Source organism: Prinia subflava, chromosome 10, assembly GCF_021018805.1.
Source record: "Prinia subflava isolate CZ2003 ecotype Zambia chromosome 10, Cam_Psub_1.2, whole genome shotgun sequence".
Lineage (NCBI taxonomy): Eukaryota > Metazoa > Chordata > Aves > Passeriformes > Cisticolidae > Prinia > Prinia subflava.
In genome coordinates this window covers 2374242-2393514 of record NC_086256.1, presented here as the reverse complement: position 1 = coordinate 2393514, position 19273 = coordinate 2374242, and the positions used below count along the sequence as shown (strand labels likewise).

Below are 19273 nucleotides of genomic sequence, written 5' to 3'. Positions count from 1 at the left end.
TGGTACAGCCCGAACCCGAGCCCTTTGGCCGGGCCGTTACCAGCGCCCGCGCGCGCCCAGCCAGGACCCACAGCGGGCTGCCCGGCGCGCTGCCTGATCCGGCGGCGGCCTTGCGGGGCCGGTGGCGGCGTCGCGCCGGCTCCCAGCCGCCTCCGGTCTGTCCTCCGCCTCCCGGCAGACGCCCCGCCGCCGCCCGGCATGGCTTTCGACCGCCGGCCTCCCCCGGCTGCGCGCTCGGTTTTCCGGCGTTCTCGCGGGGCGGCCGCCGGCGGGGCGGGGGAGTTGCGGCGCGAGGCGGGGCGCGCGCGGGGCGGGGGGGTCCTCGTCGGCGCGCGGAAAAAAACGCGCCAAGTTCGCTGACGGTGTCCCCGCGGTCTCCATGGCAACGGCGAGCGGGAGCGGGGCCGGCATGTAGCGGTGAGTGAGGGGGAGCGGCCGCACCGCGGCCTCGGGCCCCGCCGGCCGCGGGGAACATGCGGGGGGCGCGGGGGGGCGGCCCGAGCCCGGGGCGGGGGGCGGCGGGTCCGCGCTCGGCCCCCTCGGGGAGTAAATGGCGCCTGGTGTGCGCGTGTGTGTGTGTGTGCGCGCCAGGTGTGAGCGCCCCGGCCGCGCCCCGCAGGAACCATGCCCGGCGTCCTGCCCGGCGACAGCGCCAGGGCCAGCCCCTCCAAGAAGAACAGGCTGTCGCTGAAGCTCTTTCAGAAGAAGGAGGCGAAGCGAGCGCTGGATTTCACCGAGGCGCAGGAAAATGAGCAGAAGGGCGCGGAGTTCCGCGGCGCCGAGATGTGAGTGCCGCGCGGGAGAAGTTCTTGTGGCGATGTTGTGGCGGTCTCGTGTGCCCCGCTCCTTTCGCTTTCGTGTTCTCGCATAAATAACGTGCGCTAAATTAAATTAACGCGCGCTTCGATTCAATTAATGTGCACTTACCTTACATTAACCGTCGAGGCAGCTTCATCAAACTGATTGAACAAACTTAATTGCTGTAACCAATTCCTATTTTAAGAAAGCAGCTTTGCACCACCGGGGATGTTTAGTTGGCACAAACTTTGGGATCATTTGCTGAAGTTAGTTTTAAAAACCTAATTAATCGCTGTAACCAACTTCTAATAACTCTTAAGAAAACAGCTTTGCCCCCCTGGGGGTGTTCAGTTGGCACAAACTTTGGCATCAGTTGAAAAAGTTGCTTTGCTTCAAGTTAATATTTATTGTGGCACTGAATTATTTATATTTTTATTTACATTAAAATGTAATTTTTTGCAAGGTGAGCTTTAATGAAAATACGTAGGATCTTTAATTGTGATGTTGGCTGTCATTCATTGGGGCTTTTCAGGCCCTGAGCAAAACTATTGACTCATTTCATTGCTGGTCAGGGGATTTAAGTGGGAAAAAGAAAATTGGGGTCAGTTAGAAATAGTTGGAGACTTCAAAGTTTCATTCTGTTGTGTCATTACAGTGTATTAATCACTTCTATCAGTGATTAATAACAGTGATAATTAGTGTGTAGTGTGACAAGTTTATTGGTTTATTTTTTTCGATTTTTTTCTGGTTTGATGCTTTTGCTTTGCATCCCGAAATTAAGTGACTGGAGCAGGGGACAATGTAAAAATACATTCTAGGCACGTTTTTCTGCCTTATGAACGAACAAAGAAATACAAAAGTATTTAAATATGAAATTTTCGATCCATTAAATCAGTCTCCTGGTATTTGAGGTGTTGGAACTTAGAGCAGGTTTTCCTCTGGGTGGTTTTGGGTGGGTTGCTGAGGAGTCAGAGTGAATTCAGACACACTTTGCCAGGATTTTAATCCGCATTTCTCTGAGGTGGGGAGAGATGAGGAGTGGTTTTTCCCCAGTGTCTCTTACCCCGATTCTCTGTTTCGCAGTGACCAGGTGGTTCCTGCAGCACAGCCCCCCTCCCTTGTCAGCTGTGAGAAAAAAGACAACATGTTGCCTTTTGTGGGCTTGAACAACCTGGGCAACACCTGCTACCTGAACAGCGTCCTGCAGGTGAGGCCACGTCCAGGGGGCTCCAAAAAGGAGATTTTGGTTGAGCACGAGTGGGTGAAACCAGTTTATTCTGGGTGCACTATCAAGGGCATCTCATTACAGCGGGGAAATAAAGATGCTGCTGCAGGAAATGTGTGCCCTGTGGTTGTCCTGATTGGGAAATTCTTCACTTTCCATACTCAGGGTTCCTCCCCGCTGTGGAAAATCCTGGATCTTTGTGTGCCCGGGGACGTGCAGAGCTGTGTGGGTTATAAATGTGCATTTATCTGTGGAATAATTTTTTATTGCAGTTATTCTCATGTTTGCAACTGTTGCTTTCAGGTATTATATTTTTGTCCTGGTTTTAAAACTGGAGTAAAACATTTATATAACATTATTTCAAAGAAGAGAGAATCTTCAAAGGATGAAGGAGAGCAAAAGGCAGAAAAGGTAACAAATCCCCCCATGTTCTTTATTTGTAACCTTGCAAGCGAGGCTGTCCTAAATGAAAATTTAACTGATTTCTGTTCTTAAGTAGCTTTTCAGCATTGTTTTCTACACTCTTAGTTCAGGTGAAGATGGATTTGAGTTATTTTGAACTTTAGCACAAGTTTTAAAGTCTAAGAGAAGAAATTTGAGGAAGATACCTGACCATGCTTCTGGTGCAAAGATAATTATGATAATTATGATAGCTGATGGAAATGGGAGTTTGGGCAAGGATGGTTTGGGATTTTAAACTAATTGGGCTTTTATGTTTCTTTCTTACTTGAAAGAAACCCCAAAATATTGTCTGAAACCCACCTGCCTCCCATAGCAGACAAAAAATTCAGCCAAATACAGAAATCCCAGGGAGGGGAGGAGAGAACAATGTTAATTTGTGACCGATGTAAGTGTTGCAAGTGTTTTTATTCCTTTTACACTTATTGCAGGGAAGCTGTAAAGATGATCCCTTGGCAAGTTACGAACTCATCTGCAGTTTGCACTCCTTGATCCTTTCAGTGGAGCAGCTTCAAGCCAGTTTTCTCCTAAACCCAGAGAAATACACGGATGAATTGGCCACTCAGCCCCGCAGGCTGCTCAACACCCTCAGGTACAAATCCCTGAAATGCTGCCACAGTTTTGTCCTGACATTTCCAGGCTGTTGCACTGCCCAGCTTTAGAGGCTGGTGGAATGTAAATGGCCTTAAGTTTGGGGTGGCCTTATAGGAAGTAAGATTTTTGTGCTTCTTGTTGGCACCGTGGTGTTGGAAATTTGAAAATAAATTTGAGTTTTGTATGATTGAAATACAGAAGAGATTTGTTTAGGTACAGAATTGTTACTGAATTGCAGAGTGGTTTGGGTTGGAAGGGACCTTAAAGCTCTTCCAGTTCCACCCCCTGCCCTGGGCACATTCCACAATCCCAGGCTGTTCCAAGCTCTGTCCAGCCTGGCCTTGGGCACTTCCAGGGGTGGAAGAATCCCTTGAGGCTGAGCTCCACTGCTGGGTGTGTGTAAATCCTTAAGGCTGAACCTTCCCCCAGCTCTCTGTGCCTGGAGAAGATCCTCCATGACTCCTAAATCCCTGATTCCAGTCTCAAATCACATTCCCCACCTAGCAAAGGATGCCAAACCCTCATTTTTTGCTGCTTTCTCTGCACAGAGAGCTGAACCCCATGTACGAAGGGTACCTGCAGCACGATGCCCAGGAGGTCCTGCAGTGTATCCTGGGGAACATCCAGGAAACCTGCCAGCTGCTGAAGAAGGAGGAGCTGAACAGATTGCCCCTGGAAGAGCCTGCAGCTCAGCTGGAGGAGAAACCCAACCAAAACCCCGAGAGCAACGGCTGTGCCAGCCCTGCTGAGGAGGAGGAGCCCGCCCTGGGCGGCCACGGCGGAGACGCGGCCAAGGAGAAGCTGCTCAAGGGAAACGGCAAAAGGAAAAGCGACGCCGAGGGCGGCAACGCCAAGAAAAAATCCAAAGTGTCAAAAGAGCAGATTGCAGCAGAAGAAAATCAACGACAAACCAGGTCCAAGAGGAAAGCCACGGGAGAAAAGATGGAAAACCAAACGGACGCCATCGCCAAGTGCTCCGGGGAGGGCGAGAGCGCCAAGCCCACGCAGAAAAAGTCGCGCCTTAGGTTAAACTGGTTAAAATCTTCCTGCAAACAGCCCAGTATTCTGTCCAAATTTTACAGTCTAGGAAAGTTAACTACAAACTTGGGCTCCAAAGACCCAGGGAAAGAATATGACTGTGAGTTTGAAGAGTCAGCTGTCAAGTGCGAAAATGGTGACAGTAAAGAAGAATATCATGAACCAGCGTCTCCCGTGGAAAGCCATCATGGAAAAGGAACTGAAAAAGAACCAAAAAAGGAAGGTTGGTGCACAAGTGGATGGGCTTAAAATTAGTAGGATTAAGAAAGTACAATGCGTGGGAAGTCAGCCTTCAGACTGCACAGCCTGCAGAGCTCTAACCACAAAATTAGATTTTTCAGGAATTTAAAGATGATTTTTAGGAAAGAGAATTTATTTTTGTACGTGTTTGTAATTTTTTTTTCTTTTAGAACTTGACCTGTTTAGCTTAGATCTCAAAGCATTTGTCTAACATTCTGTAATCATTGTACAATATGCATAAAAAAGAATATTACCAGGTTTGTATTTACCACTAATTTTTGTCATCCACAGAAAGAACAAGTGGATTCAGGATGTAAAGGGATATTTCTGGCAGGAGCAAACAGAACCAAACCCCACTAACTATGGTTTTACAAACAATATCCTCCTTTTCCCTTCCAGTTCCTTAATCTTTCTGTATTCCCAGTCTTCCCAAGAACCAGGAAGGGCTCAGGATGTATTAAAGATCTAATCTGTTTAGATCTAATAGATACCAATTAGAAATGCTAATTGGCTGGCAGCTCTGGATTTTGTTTATGTCAATGAAACAAGATAAATGTTGAGGGAAGGGCCTCAGTATGAATCTGGTACTTACTAATTTGGAACTTTCCACCCACCAATTTTTTATAAAAAACTGAAGGAGTGCAGAGTTCTGCATTTCTTCTGCAGATTTGGCCAATAAATTAGGAAGGAGGAGAGGACTGAGAAAAAATAAAAACCAGGCAGACCCAGAGTGCTGCTGCTTGAGGTCAACAGTCCATGCTAAGGATGAGAGCGTTGATGACAACCAAATATTCCAGAATTTGACACTTCAAGTATAAAACAAGAATCCAATCTTAGAATAGAAATTAAAGTTTGAGCCCAGGAGACAGAGGGTCCTTATTTACGTCCAAGCAGATGAGACCACGCAAACTGCACGAGATTTGTTTTGCTTTTTAATTCCTGTCAGAGATCCCTGAGAGACCATGGCTGTAAGAGTGATTTTCCAAGGTTCTGAAGGGTCTCGGGGATGAAGTGCACCTTGCTGAGGGATGTGCCATGTGCTCTCCCCAGGTACAGAGCTGGCTGTCTTCGAGCTGGTGGAGAAACTCTTCCAGGGCCAGTTAGTGCTGAGGACGAGGTGCTTGGAGTGCGAGTGCTTCACGGAAAGGAGGGAAGATTTCCAGGACATCAGCGTGCCAGTGCAAGAAGATGAACTTGCTAAAAGTGAAGAGAGTTCTGAAAGTGAGTAATTCCCTCAAAAAAAGGGTTGTGTGAGGTGTGTTCCTGCCTCAGGCAGCCGTGGGGAAGGACAGTGCTGCAGTTAGGAAGGAACACGGCTCCTGTTTGTGCTGGCTAAAATTAGAGGCTGTTATCTCCTGTCCTGATTAACTTTAGACTTTGGTGCTGATAATGTTGACAGATCCAGATAATATTCATATTGTTCTAGATCTTAACACATGGCATGGGCTGCCTGCAATCCAACACTTGGGCACCTGTTTTCTTCCTTATGAATAGCTATTTCCTTTGATTTGAGTCTTCTTTTTTCTTCCTGGATAAGAAATTTTGCTTTTTCTTCTTTTTAGAAGAAATATTTACATTCTTCTTAAAAGAAGCAAGAATCCAGCTTTTTTTTCCTCATGACTCAAAAAAAAGTAGTATTTTAGATTGTTGTTACCTTAATAACATTCATATTACGTTTGTAAATGTTAGCCATGTGGTCTCTTTCACAAATTTTATTGATCTATATACAGGTTTTTAGCTATTTCCAAAAGAAAGCGTGGCAAAAACACGTCTTGAAATTGAGAATTTTAAGGGAATTAATTTTAGTTGCCATGGACTTAATTTGGAGCAGCTTTTCCTGCTTTTGCTCCCCATTTTGCTGAGGGATCCAAAGGGAACTGTGTGGGGTGGTGTTCCTCTGTGAAGATCCCTCTGCAGCGGGTGATCCTGTCAGCGCTGTGAGGGCGGCAGGGGAGGCAAATGCAAGAAGTGAGAGGGAACTTTCTGGTTATTTTGGGGGTTTGCCTTAATAAGTGAAATTCTGATCTCATACGAGCTCTCCACTTCCAGCCACGGCAACAAAATTGTGCGATCTCAAACGAGCTTTGGAAAAATCCCGATTTTGAGTGATGATATCCATTAAGTGATGTTTTCATCCCTTCCTGAAACACCAAAGATTGGAACACGTCACTTATTTCACACATACTGAGTGTTCTTTGCAGTGTTGCAGGTTTGGAGTGGTCTGAACTCGACGTGTTTTGTTGTGTTCCTCTTCTGGTGGGATGCGTTGGAAATGTAAATACTGGCGTATCCCTGAATGCAGCGATTCTCTTTTTTAGTTTCTCCAGAGCCAAAAACAGAAATGAAGACTCTGAAATGGGCAATCTCCCAGTTTGCCTCAGTGGAGAGGATCGTGGGAGAGGACAAGTATTTCTGTGAGAACTGCCACCACTACACGGAAGCCGAGCGCAGCCTCTTGTTCGATAAAATGCCCGAAGTGATCACAATTCACTTGAAGTGCTTTGCTGCCAGTGGCTTGGAGTGAGTATGCACTGCCTGTCCTACCAAACAGGGTCCTGCAGCAAGGGAAATCCTTAGCCCAAGAGCTGGAAGTGCTTTGGAATTTGTAAGATTCCCAGATTGGAATTAAATCGCTGGGATGCTGCCCCCAATGCCCTGAAGGCTTTGTGTCGTTCCAGGTAGTGGCAGAAATCACCTGCAGAAAAATTGACTTTTAGGAGACTCCTTAACAAAAAAAAAAAAAATTAGCTCTGCTCTTAGAACAACCTGGTATTTCTTAAAACTTGATTTACTTTAAATAGCCCCTTATTTAAGGGGGTATTTAAGTTTTAAGTAAATAAACTCTGAGCTCAGAGGCAGCTTTAAGTGCTTTACTAGAACAAGTAATGAGAAGAAATCTGCATTTTATGGTCTGAGGTTGTCTCTGCCTGAATGTGAGGGGGGAAAAAATATAATGAGGAGTTAAAACACTTTAAAGAGCCAACACTTGTTACCCTAAAATTAACCAATTCCTTTAAAAATACGTTGGTCTTTACCTGAATGTGAACACTAAAATTCTGGGGAAAAAATCATCAGATAAACATTTTAAAGAGCTAATATACTAAAAAATAATCAATTACTTTAAAATCACAATAGTATCAGCATCACTGATATTCAATTACTGCGTAATCAGTTGGGTATTATAATTGTAGCAATCTTTATGTTTTGAAAGAAGTTGTGGGAGTGTTCTTTATCTTTTTGTTCAGTACTTAAGAATTTAGGGACTTTCTTTGGGATGGAAACAAAGAAAAATCCATCCCCACAGCACTGTACAGGAATATCCAGGTTTCTGGCAAAGTAGAAAGGAAATTTCCTTTGTCTCTGCAAAGTCTTTCCATACAAATCCAAGATCATAACCTATAAAATTGTCTTTTCATTGATCTCCACAATATTTACTTAAATATTGATTTGTATGTACTGACAGCTGCACACTTAAAAATCATCACAATTGAGTAGCAAACATGAAAATTATCTTCCATTTCCTCCTATATTTCCTATTTTCTTGTTTCCATGAGGAAGGACCTGCAGTTAATCAACCCTCTTCTGTCCTGGCCAGCTCCAAAACACTCAGACCAATTTCCAGGTCAGAGTGAATCCAATTTCTTGTGGTTTTCCTCATGTGTCCTCTCATTTATTCCATAATTTTCTGCCAAGGGCTACCAGTCAGAGATTAAAGAAGTCAGAGTGGAAAACCTGACATAGAAACCTGTGATGAAGCTGAACTCTTGAAGAGTTTCTTGATTTTTGGATGTTTTGGATGTTTTATCTTGGGCAAGATCCTGTCATTGCTAAAAGTAGTAACAAACTCTTCTACTGGCTTTAAACTTATATTTTTTTAAGATGAGAATCTTCAGACAACTTTTAGCTCCCACAAAAATTTGGGAATCTGGTCTGCTCAGTTGTGCTCTACTGAGTTCTCTGGAGACTGAGTTGTAAATAAATGAGAAATGAAAGGTACTGTAAATATTTGCAGTTAATAGGGATTTTATTCATCTTTTCTAGATGGCTGCTTTGCAAAGTGTTTTGTTTTAAAATAAAGTAGCCAGTATGAAAATCTCCTTGCCTGGGGAGGAGTAATTCTCTTTGGCAAGTGTGTGTGTGGGGAAAAATGCCAGGCCACGTGTGAGCAGGCTGTGAAGCTGTACAGAAGGAATTTGTTAACTGGTAACATGTAATTAAGCATTTCCACTACATAAATTTAACAATCTGTGAGAAAAGCAGCTTTTTGTCTTGTGAAATTCAGTGCAGTGGGTAAAATGTCACTAATTTATGGTCTCAAAAGATGTGGCTGCAGAAATCAGGTCTGCTGTGCTTGAAGTGCATCAGTCAGAGCAGGCAGAGTACTTGGCATGCAATTTCTCTGTCTTCAGATTCTTATCATTAAGAAGAACAAAAAGCTAATAGGAAAAGATTTCCTCTCTTATTTCCTCCTCTCCAAATCTTTCTGATGCTGGATGTCATTGAGAAGAAAGGTAGAGCCTGCTTTTTCCTGTTTTCTGTCCATATGATTGTCCCAGTGCGCTTGAGTGGAACTGGATTTGTAATCCAGGGTATCAGCCCACAGTTCTGTTTCTCGACTCTCCTCTGAATCTCTCTATTTCTGGCTGCTGACAATAGGGATTTTCAGAAGATTGAAGCTGTGTTATTTCTGATTCTGTGCTCCTTTTGGTGGGTGAAATGTTTGTGGTCAGAGAGGTCTGACGGAGGTTTCACAGACTCAGAGTGACTGAGGATCTGTGTGTGTCACTGTGTTTATTTCTGTGTCTCAGGGTTCATGGCTCTGAACAGGAGTGAAGCAGAATCAAAATTAAATCCAGGAAAACAATCATCAGTTACTGCAGTTATGCCATGGCTGCAGTTTCCTTGGATTTAAGAGTTGTTTTTTCCTAGGATAAGAGCAGTGAGCTCTTGGCAACCTCAGTTTTACAGGGCTTGTCTGTGCTCCCCAGTATTTTTCCCTACAACACCCTCACAGCTGAGTAAGACTGAGTCATCCCTGGAATTTATTAGGACATCACAACCTATTGTTAAATAAAGGGGTTAATTGATCTGGGCTGATGCAATGTGCAAGTCATCAAGAGCAGAATCATTCAAGGAGGCTGATGCACAGTAATGAAATCCCAACACTGACTTTCTCTTCAAACTCTGTAGAAGATCCTTAAAATGGTAAATTTGTGTGCCATGAACAAAATACAGAATATTTATGGAATGCTAGAGGCTTTTCCAGTGTAAACTAGCAACAGAATTGTTTGCAAAATTAGAATACCATAGGACAGCTAGTGAAGAATCCCAGGTGAGCACGACTGGCACAGCTACTGAGTGGAGCTGAGGAAAATTAGTCACAATCTCTAGGTGATATTAAAGCTACTTGAAAGTAAAAGAAGTAATGCTTTATTTAGTAAATGACTCTTGCAGGAGGAGGAAAAAAACAAACCCAACCCTGCTTGATTCAGCCTTGGCTGTTGGAGAGGTTTTAGGTTTGTTTTTGAACAGAAGGGTGAGAGAGAGAAGGGGGTGTTTGTGCAGAGATAGGAGCAGGAGTGTTAACAATCAGCTGAACTTTTATCATCACTATTTAAAAATTATCTTTAGCTGATACTTTAGAAAAAGGGGATCTCTGATATAGTTAAAATTTACAGTTTCTGGGCTATAAGATTTAAGATTACAATCATAAAAATGCCTTTCCTGACCAGGGGTGCTTGGGATGCTGGTGCTGAGCCAGAGGAGCAGGGAGCAGTTCCCATTATCTCTGTCTTTGAGGAGAAGGGCTCTGGATGTGTTTTTTGGGAGGTGCTGTGGCTCGAGGTGTGAGCTGTGTGTCCCTCGCCAGGTTCGACTGCTACGGGGGCCTGTCCAAGATCAACACGCCGCTGCTGACGCCGCTGCGGCTGTCCCTGGAGGAGTGGAGCACCCGGCCCACCAACGACACCTACGGGCTCTTCGCCGTGGTCATGCACAGCGGCATCACCATCAGCAGCGGCCACTACACGGCCTCGGTGAAGGTCACGGACCTGCAGAGCCTGGAGCTGGACGGGGGCAACTTCCCCCCCGAGCCGGGCTACGCCGCGCCCAAGCCGGAGCCGCTGACCGAGGCGGAGGCGCGCGCCGTGGCCGAGGACTACGACGACGCCGAGGTCTCCTTCAGGCCCAGCGGCGCCGCGCCGCCGGGGAAGGTGCTCAGCAAGAAGAGCGTGGAGGCCGTGGGGCTGCTCGGGGGGCAGAAGAGCAAGGCTGACTGTGAGCTGTGCAAGCAGCCCAACCCCGAGAAGCTCCTCGGCGTGGCTGCGGAGCCGCGCGGCGCCCAGCCCGGCACCCAGCCCCGCGAGCCCCCGGCGCTGGGAGCCAACGGACTGGAGAACAAAGCTCTCTACGTGCTGCAGAGCCTCAAGGAGTACGAGGGCAAGTGGCTGCTCTTCGATGACTCCGAGGTGAAGGTCACAGAGGAAAAGGACTTTCTGAATTCTCTTTCTCCGACGTCGTCGTCCACATCGACTCCTTACCTACTGTTTTATAAGAAGATTGTAGAGTGATGCTGTACTTGGACTGTAAATATTCGGGATTTGCAAACACCTCTCGCTCCCATTCGCATCCAAACCACCTGGCAGGAACGGCTGTTTGTTTTTTGAAGCTACTGATTCTTCATTTTTCTGGTCTTTTTTTTTTTCCTTTGGTGTCAAGTGGCTCGACTTGAATTAACAAAACCACGACATAGGACTTGACTCACACCGTAACTTTTCTGCTGGAGAATAGTGCTCTGACCTTTTAGAAATACCAGTTTGTATAGATTCTAAACGATGCCTACAGCACCCAGTAGTGGTTTTAATGCAGCTCTAGGTTTCAGACATGCCTCATGTATTATTAGCTTTTTTTTCTTTCTTTCTTTTCCTCTTTTTTTTTTTTTGTTTTTTTTTTTTAATAAAAGTTATTTGTATTCATACCCCGGAGTAAATGTATATTAACTAGCAAATTTCATCAGAAGTTGTGTATTTTTGTAACTTGGGAAGTAACACTTCATATTTAGTCTTTGGGTAACGGATGTGGTTTATTCTCCTGCTCCAGTTCCTTCCTGCTCCTTGCAATTTGAAGCACGAGAAAAATGGTCTGGGAACCTTAACCCAGAGCACTGGAGGGAACTGAATTCATGCAAGTGTTTGACTGGTCTAATTAGCACCTTGGTGCAGAGTTGTTAATGAGCAAAGTGTAAATAAATAGGTGTGATTAATACTGCAGACCAGGGGCAGAGTGTAGTGTAATTAAAATAATTTTGTACTTTGAAGAGTGAAGCCCTTGGATCTGCATCTCTGTTTAGGGGGTTTGGGAACTTAGTGGTGACCTTCTAACCCAAGTTAATTTGTACCTGGAGCTCCCTGAAATGTGGGGGAAAAGGAGAACATTTGGCTTTGATGCTTTGTTGAGAATGTACATACGAAATAAAAAAGTTCTGATCCGCATCTGAGACAAGCAGATCAGCCTGGTGTGTTTGGAGAGGGGAAGGCAGAAAGGGAAAGGGCTTTGGGAACAGCTCCAAAAAGGTTAAGAAATGATCTTAAAGAAACAGAGGATTTAAAGTGCTTTTAGAATACATTCTGTGGTTTTTAGCTGGTTCTTGGACATCAGAAGGTATTTTCTGACTCCAGTTGTGAGGTTAAGGGGAAATATGGCAAACCCAAAAACATTTGTACTAAATACTAGAGATGAAAATCCCAAATTGTCTGTCAGAGAATTGAAGGTGACTCCTATAAACTGACAGTTAAAATCTTAAGACTCAGAAAAGGGGATTGTTCAGTCTGTCCCAGGATGGATGGAATGACACCAAGTGTTACTGCAGGCTCTGGCTCTGCCTTGGTTATATTTCACCTACAAATTAATTTATTTACAGGAAAACCCCTCAAAACCTCTGCCTAGTTAATTCTGCAATACCTTTTACTATCTTTTATTATAATGTTGTATAAACACAGAGCTAAGTCAGGAAAAATCTTTTCTAGTGTTTTTTCCATGTTAGGTTTGACCTCTGTTGTACAGGCCTTGATTTCGCAGCGTAAAAAATCTGCAATGACAAAATAAACTTTCCCTTTTCCAAAGCATTGCACCATAATAATAAATAATTTCAGAATCTAAACCGAGAAAAAGCTGCATTACAAAAATATCAGTAATCTTACCTTGCAAGGGCAGCCCAATCCCATTACAGAATTCAATTTTTGGGGCTTTGCTGAATTTCAGCCTGCAAATGAAAGTTTATTTTTCCACACCTGGCGCAAGACTTTTATCTTTTTCATTCAACTGCAGCATCAGGAATGTTCCATGGAAACAAAATCACCATTATTTACACCAAAATAGGATGGAAGGAAGACCAAGCTGCCTTCCATCATCCCAGGACAGCTTGGGAGGAGAATCTTTGTGGCAGCTGAAGGGAAAACAGCCTCAGCTTGAAGAGTGCAAACCCCTCCTCTGGCACAGGCAGAGGGATTGGGGGTGGATTTTTGGGATACTCACTCAAGCACCACTTGCAACTCCCCTGAACTTGTTGCTTGTAACTCCTGTCCTGGAGCAGGAGCGTTGTAAATTAAAGTTTCATCCTTTCATGGCTACTGAGATTTGTTTGCACTGTGTAAATATTTTTAATGCCTCTTCCTGTGAGTCTCTTCCAAAGCCGTTCCCTCCTTCCTTAATATTTTCCAGTATGAGATTCCCTGACTCCTGCAGCACCTCCAAAGCCTTGTCAGCACCCCTGGGCTCTGCAAGAGGCCTTGGAACATCCAGAAAAAGGTGGAGTTTCCTTTCTGCAGGTGTTCTACCCTGTGACACAGAGCTAATTCGGGATTATTCTGTTCCAGGGAACCTTTCAGAGCCTGGCACACAGAACACCAGCACTGTGGAGCTGTGGGGAATAACAGAGCATGGGAGAGGTCTCCAATAACCTCAAATTAGTATCAGGAATTAAAAGACCCTCCCCACCCTAAACCTTCAGTGCTGCTGCAGAAAGGGGGCACTTCATGTATAAACCCATTTTTCCTAGCATGTTTATCAAATTAGGGTTTTGTGTGTATATCTGGGGTTTTATGCATATTTAGGTATTTATAGGAAGAGAGTCAATGTGTTTAATCACACACCACCTCTTCCAGGGGACTTTGTTCACAACAGAGAGGAAAAATATTAAGGACAAGATTTAGGAGTTGTGGACTCAGCTCCAAATCTGATGTTCCCTCCAAGTGCTGTGTTAGACCCCAAAATACCTGCTGTAAAAAACATCTTTCCTCACATGAGCAGCAATGCAAGGAATGCTTTGTACATTTTTAAACTGTGAGACCGTTTGAGGTTCTTTTGCCCTGTGAAATTAGGCTTTAAATTAAAAAATGAACACACAGAGGTGAAGCTGAAACTTCACCTGAAGGAGGTGAAGAGGTACCAAGCTGTGCCTCCATCTGCTGCTGGCTACAGGTGCAATTATTTTTTGTTTGCAGCAAAAGAACAGGGATAATAAACAATCAGCACTCGGTTAATTAATGTTACCATGACTTACCTTGCTCTGAACCTTTTCCCCAAGGATGCTGAGCCCTGAAGTCCAATGCACAGGGAAATAAAGTGTAAACATTCACATATTTAATAGTACCATCAAAATAACCATCGGCATCATCACTACATTAAAAACTTTCAAAATGCATTTGCGTATGGTCCTAATATAAATTAAATATAGGAACTAAAAGTAAAATAAATTTAACATTAGGTAATGCTATAAATAAAGGTAAATGCGTTTAGTGTACCTTTGAGTCATAAAAATGCCTTAAAAAACAGGTAAGTTTACAGCTCATCACCAACACTCTGGATATCACTGCCATCATGGGTTTTTTTCTTTTCAAACATGGAGAAGTCTACATTTGACAAGTCAGAATGATTTTTTTGGCCACTGAACACTTTGATGGAGGAAGAGGTGTGTGGGATGTCCAGGATGAAGTCCAAGTTTTATTTCACAATAAAACTTCTTTGATTCCCAGCGCTGATAGCAAGGCTCTTTTTCTTTTCAAAACCTTAATTTTTTAAGTGCTTTTTTTTTTAATTTTGGTTTTTAACTTGTTTAGATTTCCATTTTGCGAAGGCTCATCCTGCTGAAGGAGTCTCTGAGGGAGAGAAAATACAATGATGAGCTCACATTTTCCATGGTGAAATAAGAAGCCTCACCAGATGAATGACTCTGAATTGATTTCCAGTATTTCCCAGAGCTGGTTACAACAAAAATTAAGTCCACTGTCATTAAAACTCGTTGCTTTTCCAAGGAATTGGGTTTGGGTTTGTATTTGGGATCATCCAGAACACTGACAGAAAGTTTAATTCCTGTGTACACACAAAAGCAGCACAAACCACCTGCACAACTGAAATATTATTTAAATTTTTCAAACACATCGCTAAAGTGGAATTTGCCAGGAATACTTGGAGCTGGACTCGGTGATCCTTGTGGGATCTAACTCAGGATATTCTATGACTTTCAGGATATTTTATGTCGTGCTCCCTGCACAGGAAGATCAGTAATAATTACACCACCAAAAGCATTTTTAGGGTTCTTGGCTGGGTGGGGAGGGAAGCTCTGGTACTCCCACCATGCCAGCCAGGAAAATTTGCCAGGGAACAGCCAGGACAGAGAGGTGGGGAGAGCTCCCAGCATCCCAAATCTGGGCAGGGAGGGAAGGGACCTCCCTGCAGCACTCCCAGGCACCTCAGAAACCCCCTCAGCTCCAGAAAATCCAGCCCTGCCCTGCTGCCAGGGGATCCACAGGAGCCACAGGTTCCCTGAGGGTTCCTGCTGGGAACCACCCCTGTCCCTGTTCTGGGAGCCACAGCCTGGCTGGAAAGGGGCTGCACCCAAAATCCTCCTGCTCATCCAAGACCTGCACATGGAGGTTTTGGTCACCCCATCCCTGGAATGTTTCCAGACCAGGCTGGAGCACCCTGCTCTGGTGGAAGGTGCCCACAGCAGGGAGTGGGGCTGCATGATTAAAATCTTTCCAACCCAAACCCTTCTGTGACCCTGTGACTCCCACGGGGATTTTTATGTCTTGTATCACACAAAACCCAATCTCCAGCTTCCTGCTCTTCCAGCATAAAAGACACCAAACAATTTTTCCCCCTTGGAGCACCAAATTTCATTGGGAATAAAGTCCTGCCACACTGAGGGTGGTTTTGCATCTAAAAAGAATGGGATGCAGGATGGAAACAGATTAAAAAACCAATTGTCCTAGCTGAGGAACAAAAGGAACCTTGCAAACACCACCTACCACAGCTGCTGGGAAGGGAATGTGCTCTCAGGAGGGACAGAAGGGAAGAGGGATGGGCTCGGCCCAGAGAGCCAGGATGGAAAACCAACGGGTGGCGCAGGATCCCGGGAGGTTCAGCCCCTCAGTGTCACACCCTGTGCCCCGAGAGGAAGCCCAAATATGCACCTGTGGCACGTTTGAGGCAGCACTGCCTTGTAGAGCTGCGGGATCTTCCTGTTGATCAGGGGCTGCAGGGCCTCCTTCAGGCGGTGGTAGTTGCGCTCCAGCTCACGCTGATATTCCTTCTGGTCCGGCCCGATCAGGCTCTTGTTCTTCCTCAGGGCATCCTCACACCTGCAAAACAAACCCTGTGAGAGCTGGCCACGCACAAACACCCCCTTGGCCACAGGTCTGTTCATCAAACAGCACAGAAGAATCCGTTCTGTCCCTCTGGGATCACAGGGAATATCCTTCATCTTGTCTGTGGGTGTCACATCTCCAATTTCCAGAATGACAACTCCTTTTTTATTGTCATTTACTCTCCAGTTACGTTTATCCTCTCTAAGAGAATAAATTTCTAAGAGAAATGAAAAGCTCATTTCCACAGAGACACTTTCAGTCCCAAAAGATTTAAAGATGGATAGAATCAGGAGAGATTAATAAATAGCAGCCTGAGATGTTCATCAGGAACTCCTCTGCTTGCAAAGACGTAATTTAAATAAAGGGTAGGAAAATAACTGTATCAGCAATGCCATTTATTTCACAAGGGAAAACTATGCTTCCACTGGATCTGTTTGCTCACAGCATTTTAATTTCAATTATTTTGGTGGTTTTTTTTAATTTCTTGGTGATGTAAAAGATGCTGGACTGAGGCTGCAGTTTGCATGACTCAAGTAGAGCAGCCAGCACATTTCTCCAGGGAATTGTGCCAGCATCCCTCCACTCTGCTTGGAGAAATCCACTTCAGAAGGAAATTTCATCTCCTGGCCAGTCCAGCAGCTCCTCCTGACCCTGCCAGGCTGGGAGTTCTGGCCTGCTGTCATTTCTGGGACACTTCTGAGCTGGGATCAATCCTTCCTGATAAACAGCAAGGCCACAGAGCAGCAGCACCAACAGGGGAGGCTGGGCAGGTGAGGAATGAGCTGCACATGGAAGCTGGGCAGGTGCAGGGACACCAGGACAGCCCTGGGTCACCCACGTGTCCCTGCCTGGGGTGGCAGCAGCCACTGCAGCTGGCAGGAGCCCTGGGGACCCCTTCCATACCTTTTTGTGAAGTCCTTGAAACAGAGCCGGAGTTTGTTGTGGTGCCTGAAGAGCTTTGGATCGTTGGGGATTTCAGACAAGAAAACCTGTGCAACTTCTAATGGTCCCTTTAGGAGAAGAAGGGGCACAGTGAGTTTCTGAGAATTGTCTGTCACATCCAATCACTGGAGAAATAGGAAACATCCACAAAACACAACATTTCCTTACACAAGGCATCCTGAAGGGCTGCAGCTGGGAAATCTGGTGTAAATCACCCACCTCAGTGACAACTGAGTCTCTTTTAGGCCTTGCTTTGTTTTATTTAAAACTCTGCTTTTGGAAAACAGTGTGAGAAACTGCACAGCTTCTCCATTTGTTTTCCTTTATAAGGACTCCTGACAAAGTTTGCTCAACTCACAACGAAGGCAAAGTTTAAACAACACAGATGGAAGCCAGGGAGTGTTTGCCAGCACCACAAACTCAACCCAGCACTCAGAACTCCAGCTGATTTTTTTTCCAGCTTGTGCACTGTGCTTTACTGAGGCTCCTTCAGTTTTTCCTCAGTTTTTCTCCACTGCTTTCCATTTGGTTGAAAACCCACAGCAGGACACAATCCTGCAGAGCCTGGCTAACAAAGGGAAACTGTCAGGGAAGAGGAGCAGGCAGAAACAACTGCAAGTGCCAGGAAGGAGCAGTAACTGAGGAGGGATGTTTCTTCCCAGCCTCTTTCCACATTTTCAAGACTCTCAAATAGCAAAATCCCTGGGAATAGCTGCCCTAGACCTACCAATGACCATAAACACATCCCACAGACTGAACAGGGAAAAAACTCCAAGGGAATTGAGAAACAAGGCCCAGAGAGCCCAGCTGGGACAGCGATCCTCACCTGGTTCACTGTGGTACCTACTGATCCCTGCAGCACCATCTGCAGCATCTTGGGGTCTGCAGGGTCTTGGTGGGTGGCAAAAGCCAGTTCCTGTGTTTTCTTCTGCATGTCCTCGATGGCAACTTCAATGGGGGTCAAAATGATCTAAGCAAGAAACCAGAAGAGGAATTTTGTTATGGATGAGCTTGGCAACCAGGCACAGACCCTCAGAAACACCCAGGTCACAGTGGGGTGGCACCACTAAGGAGTGGAGGACACCAGCAGGACTGACAGGACTTCAGAAATCACCCTGGTTCAGTGACATCGAGAGAAGGTTGGATTTTCAGATGTGTTTCTGGGCACTCCAGAGCTGTCTGAGATGTTTTGAGTGGCACTGAGGGTCACTGCAGGGTTGCAGCACTGCTCACAGTGTCCTGGTGACCACATCTGCTCCTTCCCACCCTTGGAAAATTAACAAATCTCCATTGTCACAGAGTCATGGAATGCCTGGGTGGGAAGGGACCTTAAAGCTCATCCCATTCCACCCCCATCACAGGCAGGACACCTTCCCTAGACCAGGCTGCTCCAACACCAGTTCACAGCAGAGCCTGGCAGAGCTCCCCAAGGTCCCCAAGCCCTGCAGGTGGTGGGGCAGGGACATCCCTAAATCAGTCTGGGCTCAGTTTGGGCTGAACAGAAACAGGGAGAAGCTCCTAGGAACTCCCCAGCAAGCTGGAACTGCAGCTGAAGGAGCCTCCTGCAGCAAAGGCACCATTTCCCCCCAGCTCGGCCTCACCTCCTCCTTGTGGATGACGTTGATCCTGGTTTTGATGTAGGGGAAGGCGTGGGAGGTGGTGAGGATGGTCTTGCGCTTGAACTGCTCGTGCAGGTCGCCGTGGGCGCGCCCGTCCAGCGTGAAGGGCGTGCAGTACATGAAGCGCCGCAGGTTGTAGTTCTTGTCGAAGTAGGTGATCCTGTCCTTCATCTCGTACGTGTCGAAGTAGGGCTCCACGTAGGTGATCTGGATGTAGGCCTGGGGGCAGCAGGGAATGTGATCCACAGCTGCACTGTCCCAGCTTGGAGCTGTGTCCTCCCAGTGCCACCACCACGCAAGCCAGGCCTGGGTTTATCTTCAAAAATCCTGCTCATACTGGGAGGACCGAGGCACTGCCACTGCTCTGTGGGCTGAGTAGAGCACAGCTCCCTGTCCTTCCCTTCTCCTGCCTTTCACAGCATGGAATCATGGAATGGTTGGTGTGGGAGGGACCTTAAGGCCCATCCAGCCCACCCCTAGCACAGGCTTGGACACCTTTCCCTAAATCAGGGTGCTCCAACCTGGCCTTGGACATTCAGGGATCCAGGGGCAGCCACAGCTTCTCTGTGCCAGGGCCTCACAACCTCACAATGAATTTCTCCCCAGTATCCAACCTAAACCTTCCTTGCAGGTCATGCCCTGCCCTGAGCCACAGTCCTGTTTCCCAGGCCTGCTCCTGCTCTTTCTGCTTGTAGTGGTTTCACATCCACTGA

At 45.9% G+C, this 19273-nt stretch overlaps 2 protein-coding genes across 11 annotated transcripts in view; one reads left to right on the top strand and one right to left on the bottom strand.

Moving 5' to 3' along the window:
* The first annotated feature begins 270 nt into the window (after positions 1-270).
* On the top strand, positions 271-13336 carry USP1 (ubiquitin specific peptidase 1). 3 transcript variants are annotated; one of them, XM_063406928.1, is made up of 9 exons: positions 271-417; positions 620-785; positions 1882-2005; positions 2327-2434; positions 2914-3074; positions 3625-4337; positions 5405-5575; positions 6673-6874; positions 10224-13336. In XM_063406928.1, the coding sequence occupies exons 2-9, from the start codon at positions 625-627 to the stop codon at positions 10921-10923; spliced, it is 2340 nt and encodes a 779-aa protein (XP_063262998.1). In that variant the 5' UTR covers positions 271-417; positions 620-624; the 3' UTR covers positions 10924-13336. The 3 variants fall into 3 exon arrangements, with proteins under 3 accessions (XP_063262998.1, XP_063262999.1, XP_063263001.1); XM_063406929.1 differs by having other exon boundaries at positions 282-417; positions 592-785; XM_063406931.1 differs by lacking the exon at positions 620-785 and having other exon boundaries at positions 305-417.
* A 635-nt stretch (positions 13337-13971) lies between these two features.
* The window catches only part of DOCK7 (dedicator of cytokinesis 7), a 102263-nt gene continuing 96961 nt past the window's right edge, over positions 13972-19273 (bottom strand). For all 8 annotated transcript variants that reach the window (XM_063406920.1, XM_063406917.1, XM_063406919.1 and 5 more), the window contains 5 exons: positions 18543-18779; positions 17768-17911; positions 16903-17009; positions 15826-15993; positions 13972-14508 (listed from right to left, as the gene is read on the bottom strand). In XM_063406920.1, coding sequence (XP_063262990.1) covers positions 14466-14508; positions 15826-15993; positions 16903-17009; positions 17768-17911; positions 18543-18779 — 699 coding nt within the window. In that variant the 3' untranslated portion in view covers positions 13972-14465. The remainder of the gene's footprint in view (positions 14509-15825; positions 15994-16902; positions 17010-17767; positions 17912-18542; positions 18780-19273) is intronic.

Excerpts from the sequence above, each read along its gene's own strand:
- USP1 (XM_063406928.1), top strand. The coding sequence starts at position 625 with ATGCCCGGCGTCCTGCCCGGCGACAGCGCCAGGGCCAGCCCCTCCAAG. Across the intron at positions 2,435-2,913 it reads GAGAGCAAAAGGCAGAAAAG|GGAAGCTGTAAAGATGATCC; the intron begins GTAACAAATCCC and ends CACTTATTGCAG. Across the intron at positions 5,576-6,672 it reads AAGTGAAGAGAGTTCTGAAA|TTTCTCCAGAGCCAAAAACA; the intron begins GTGAGTAATTCC and ends TCTCTTTTTTAG.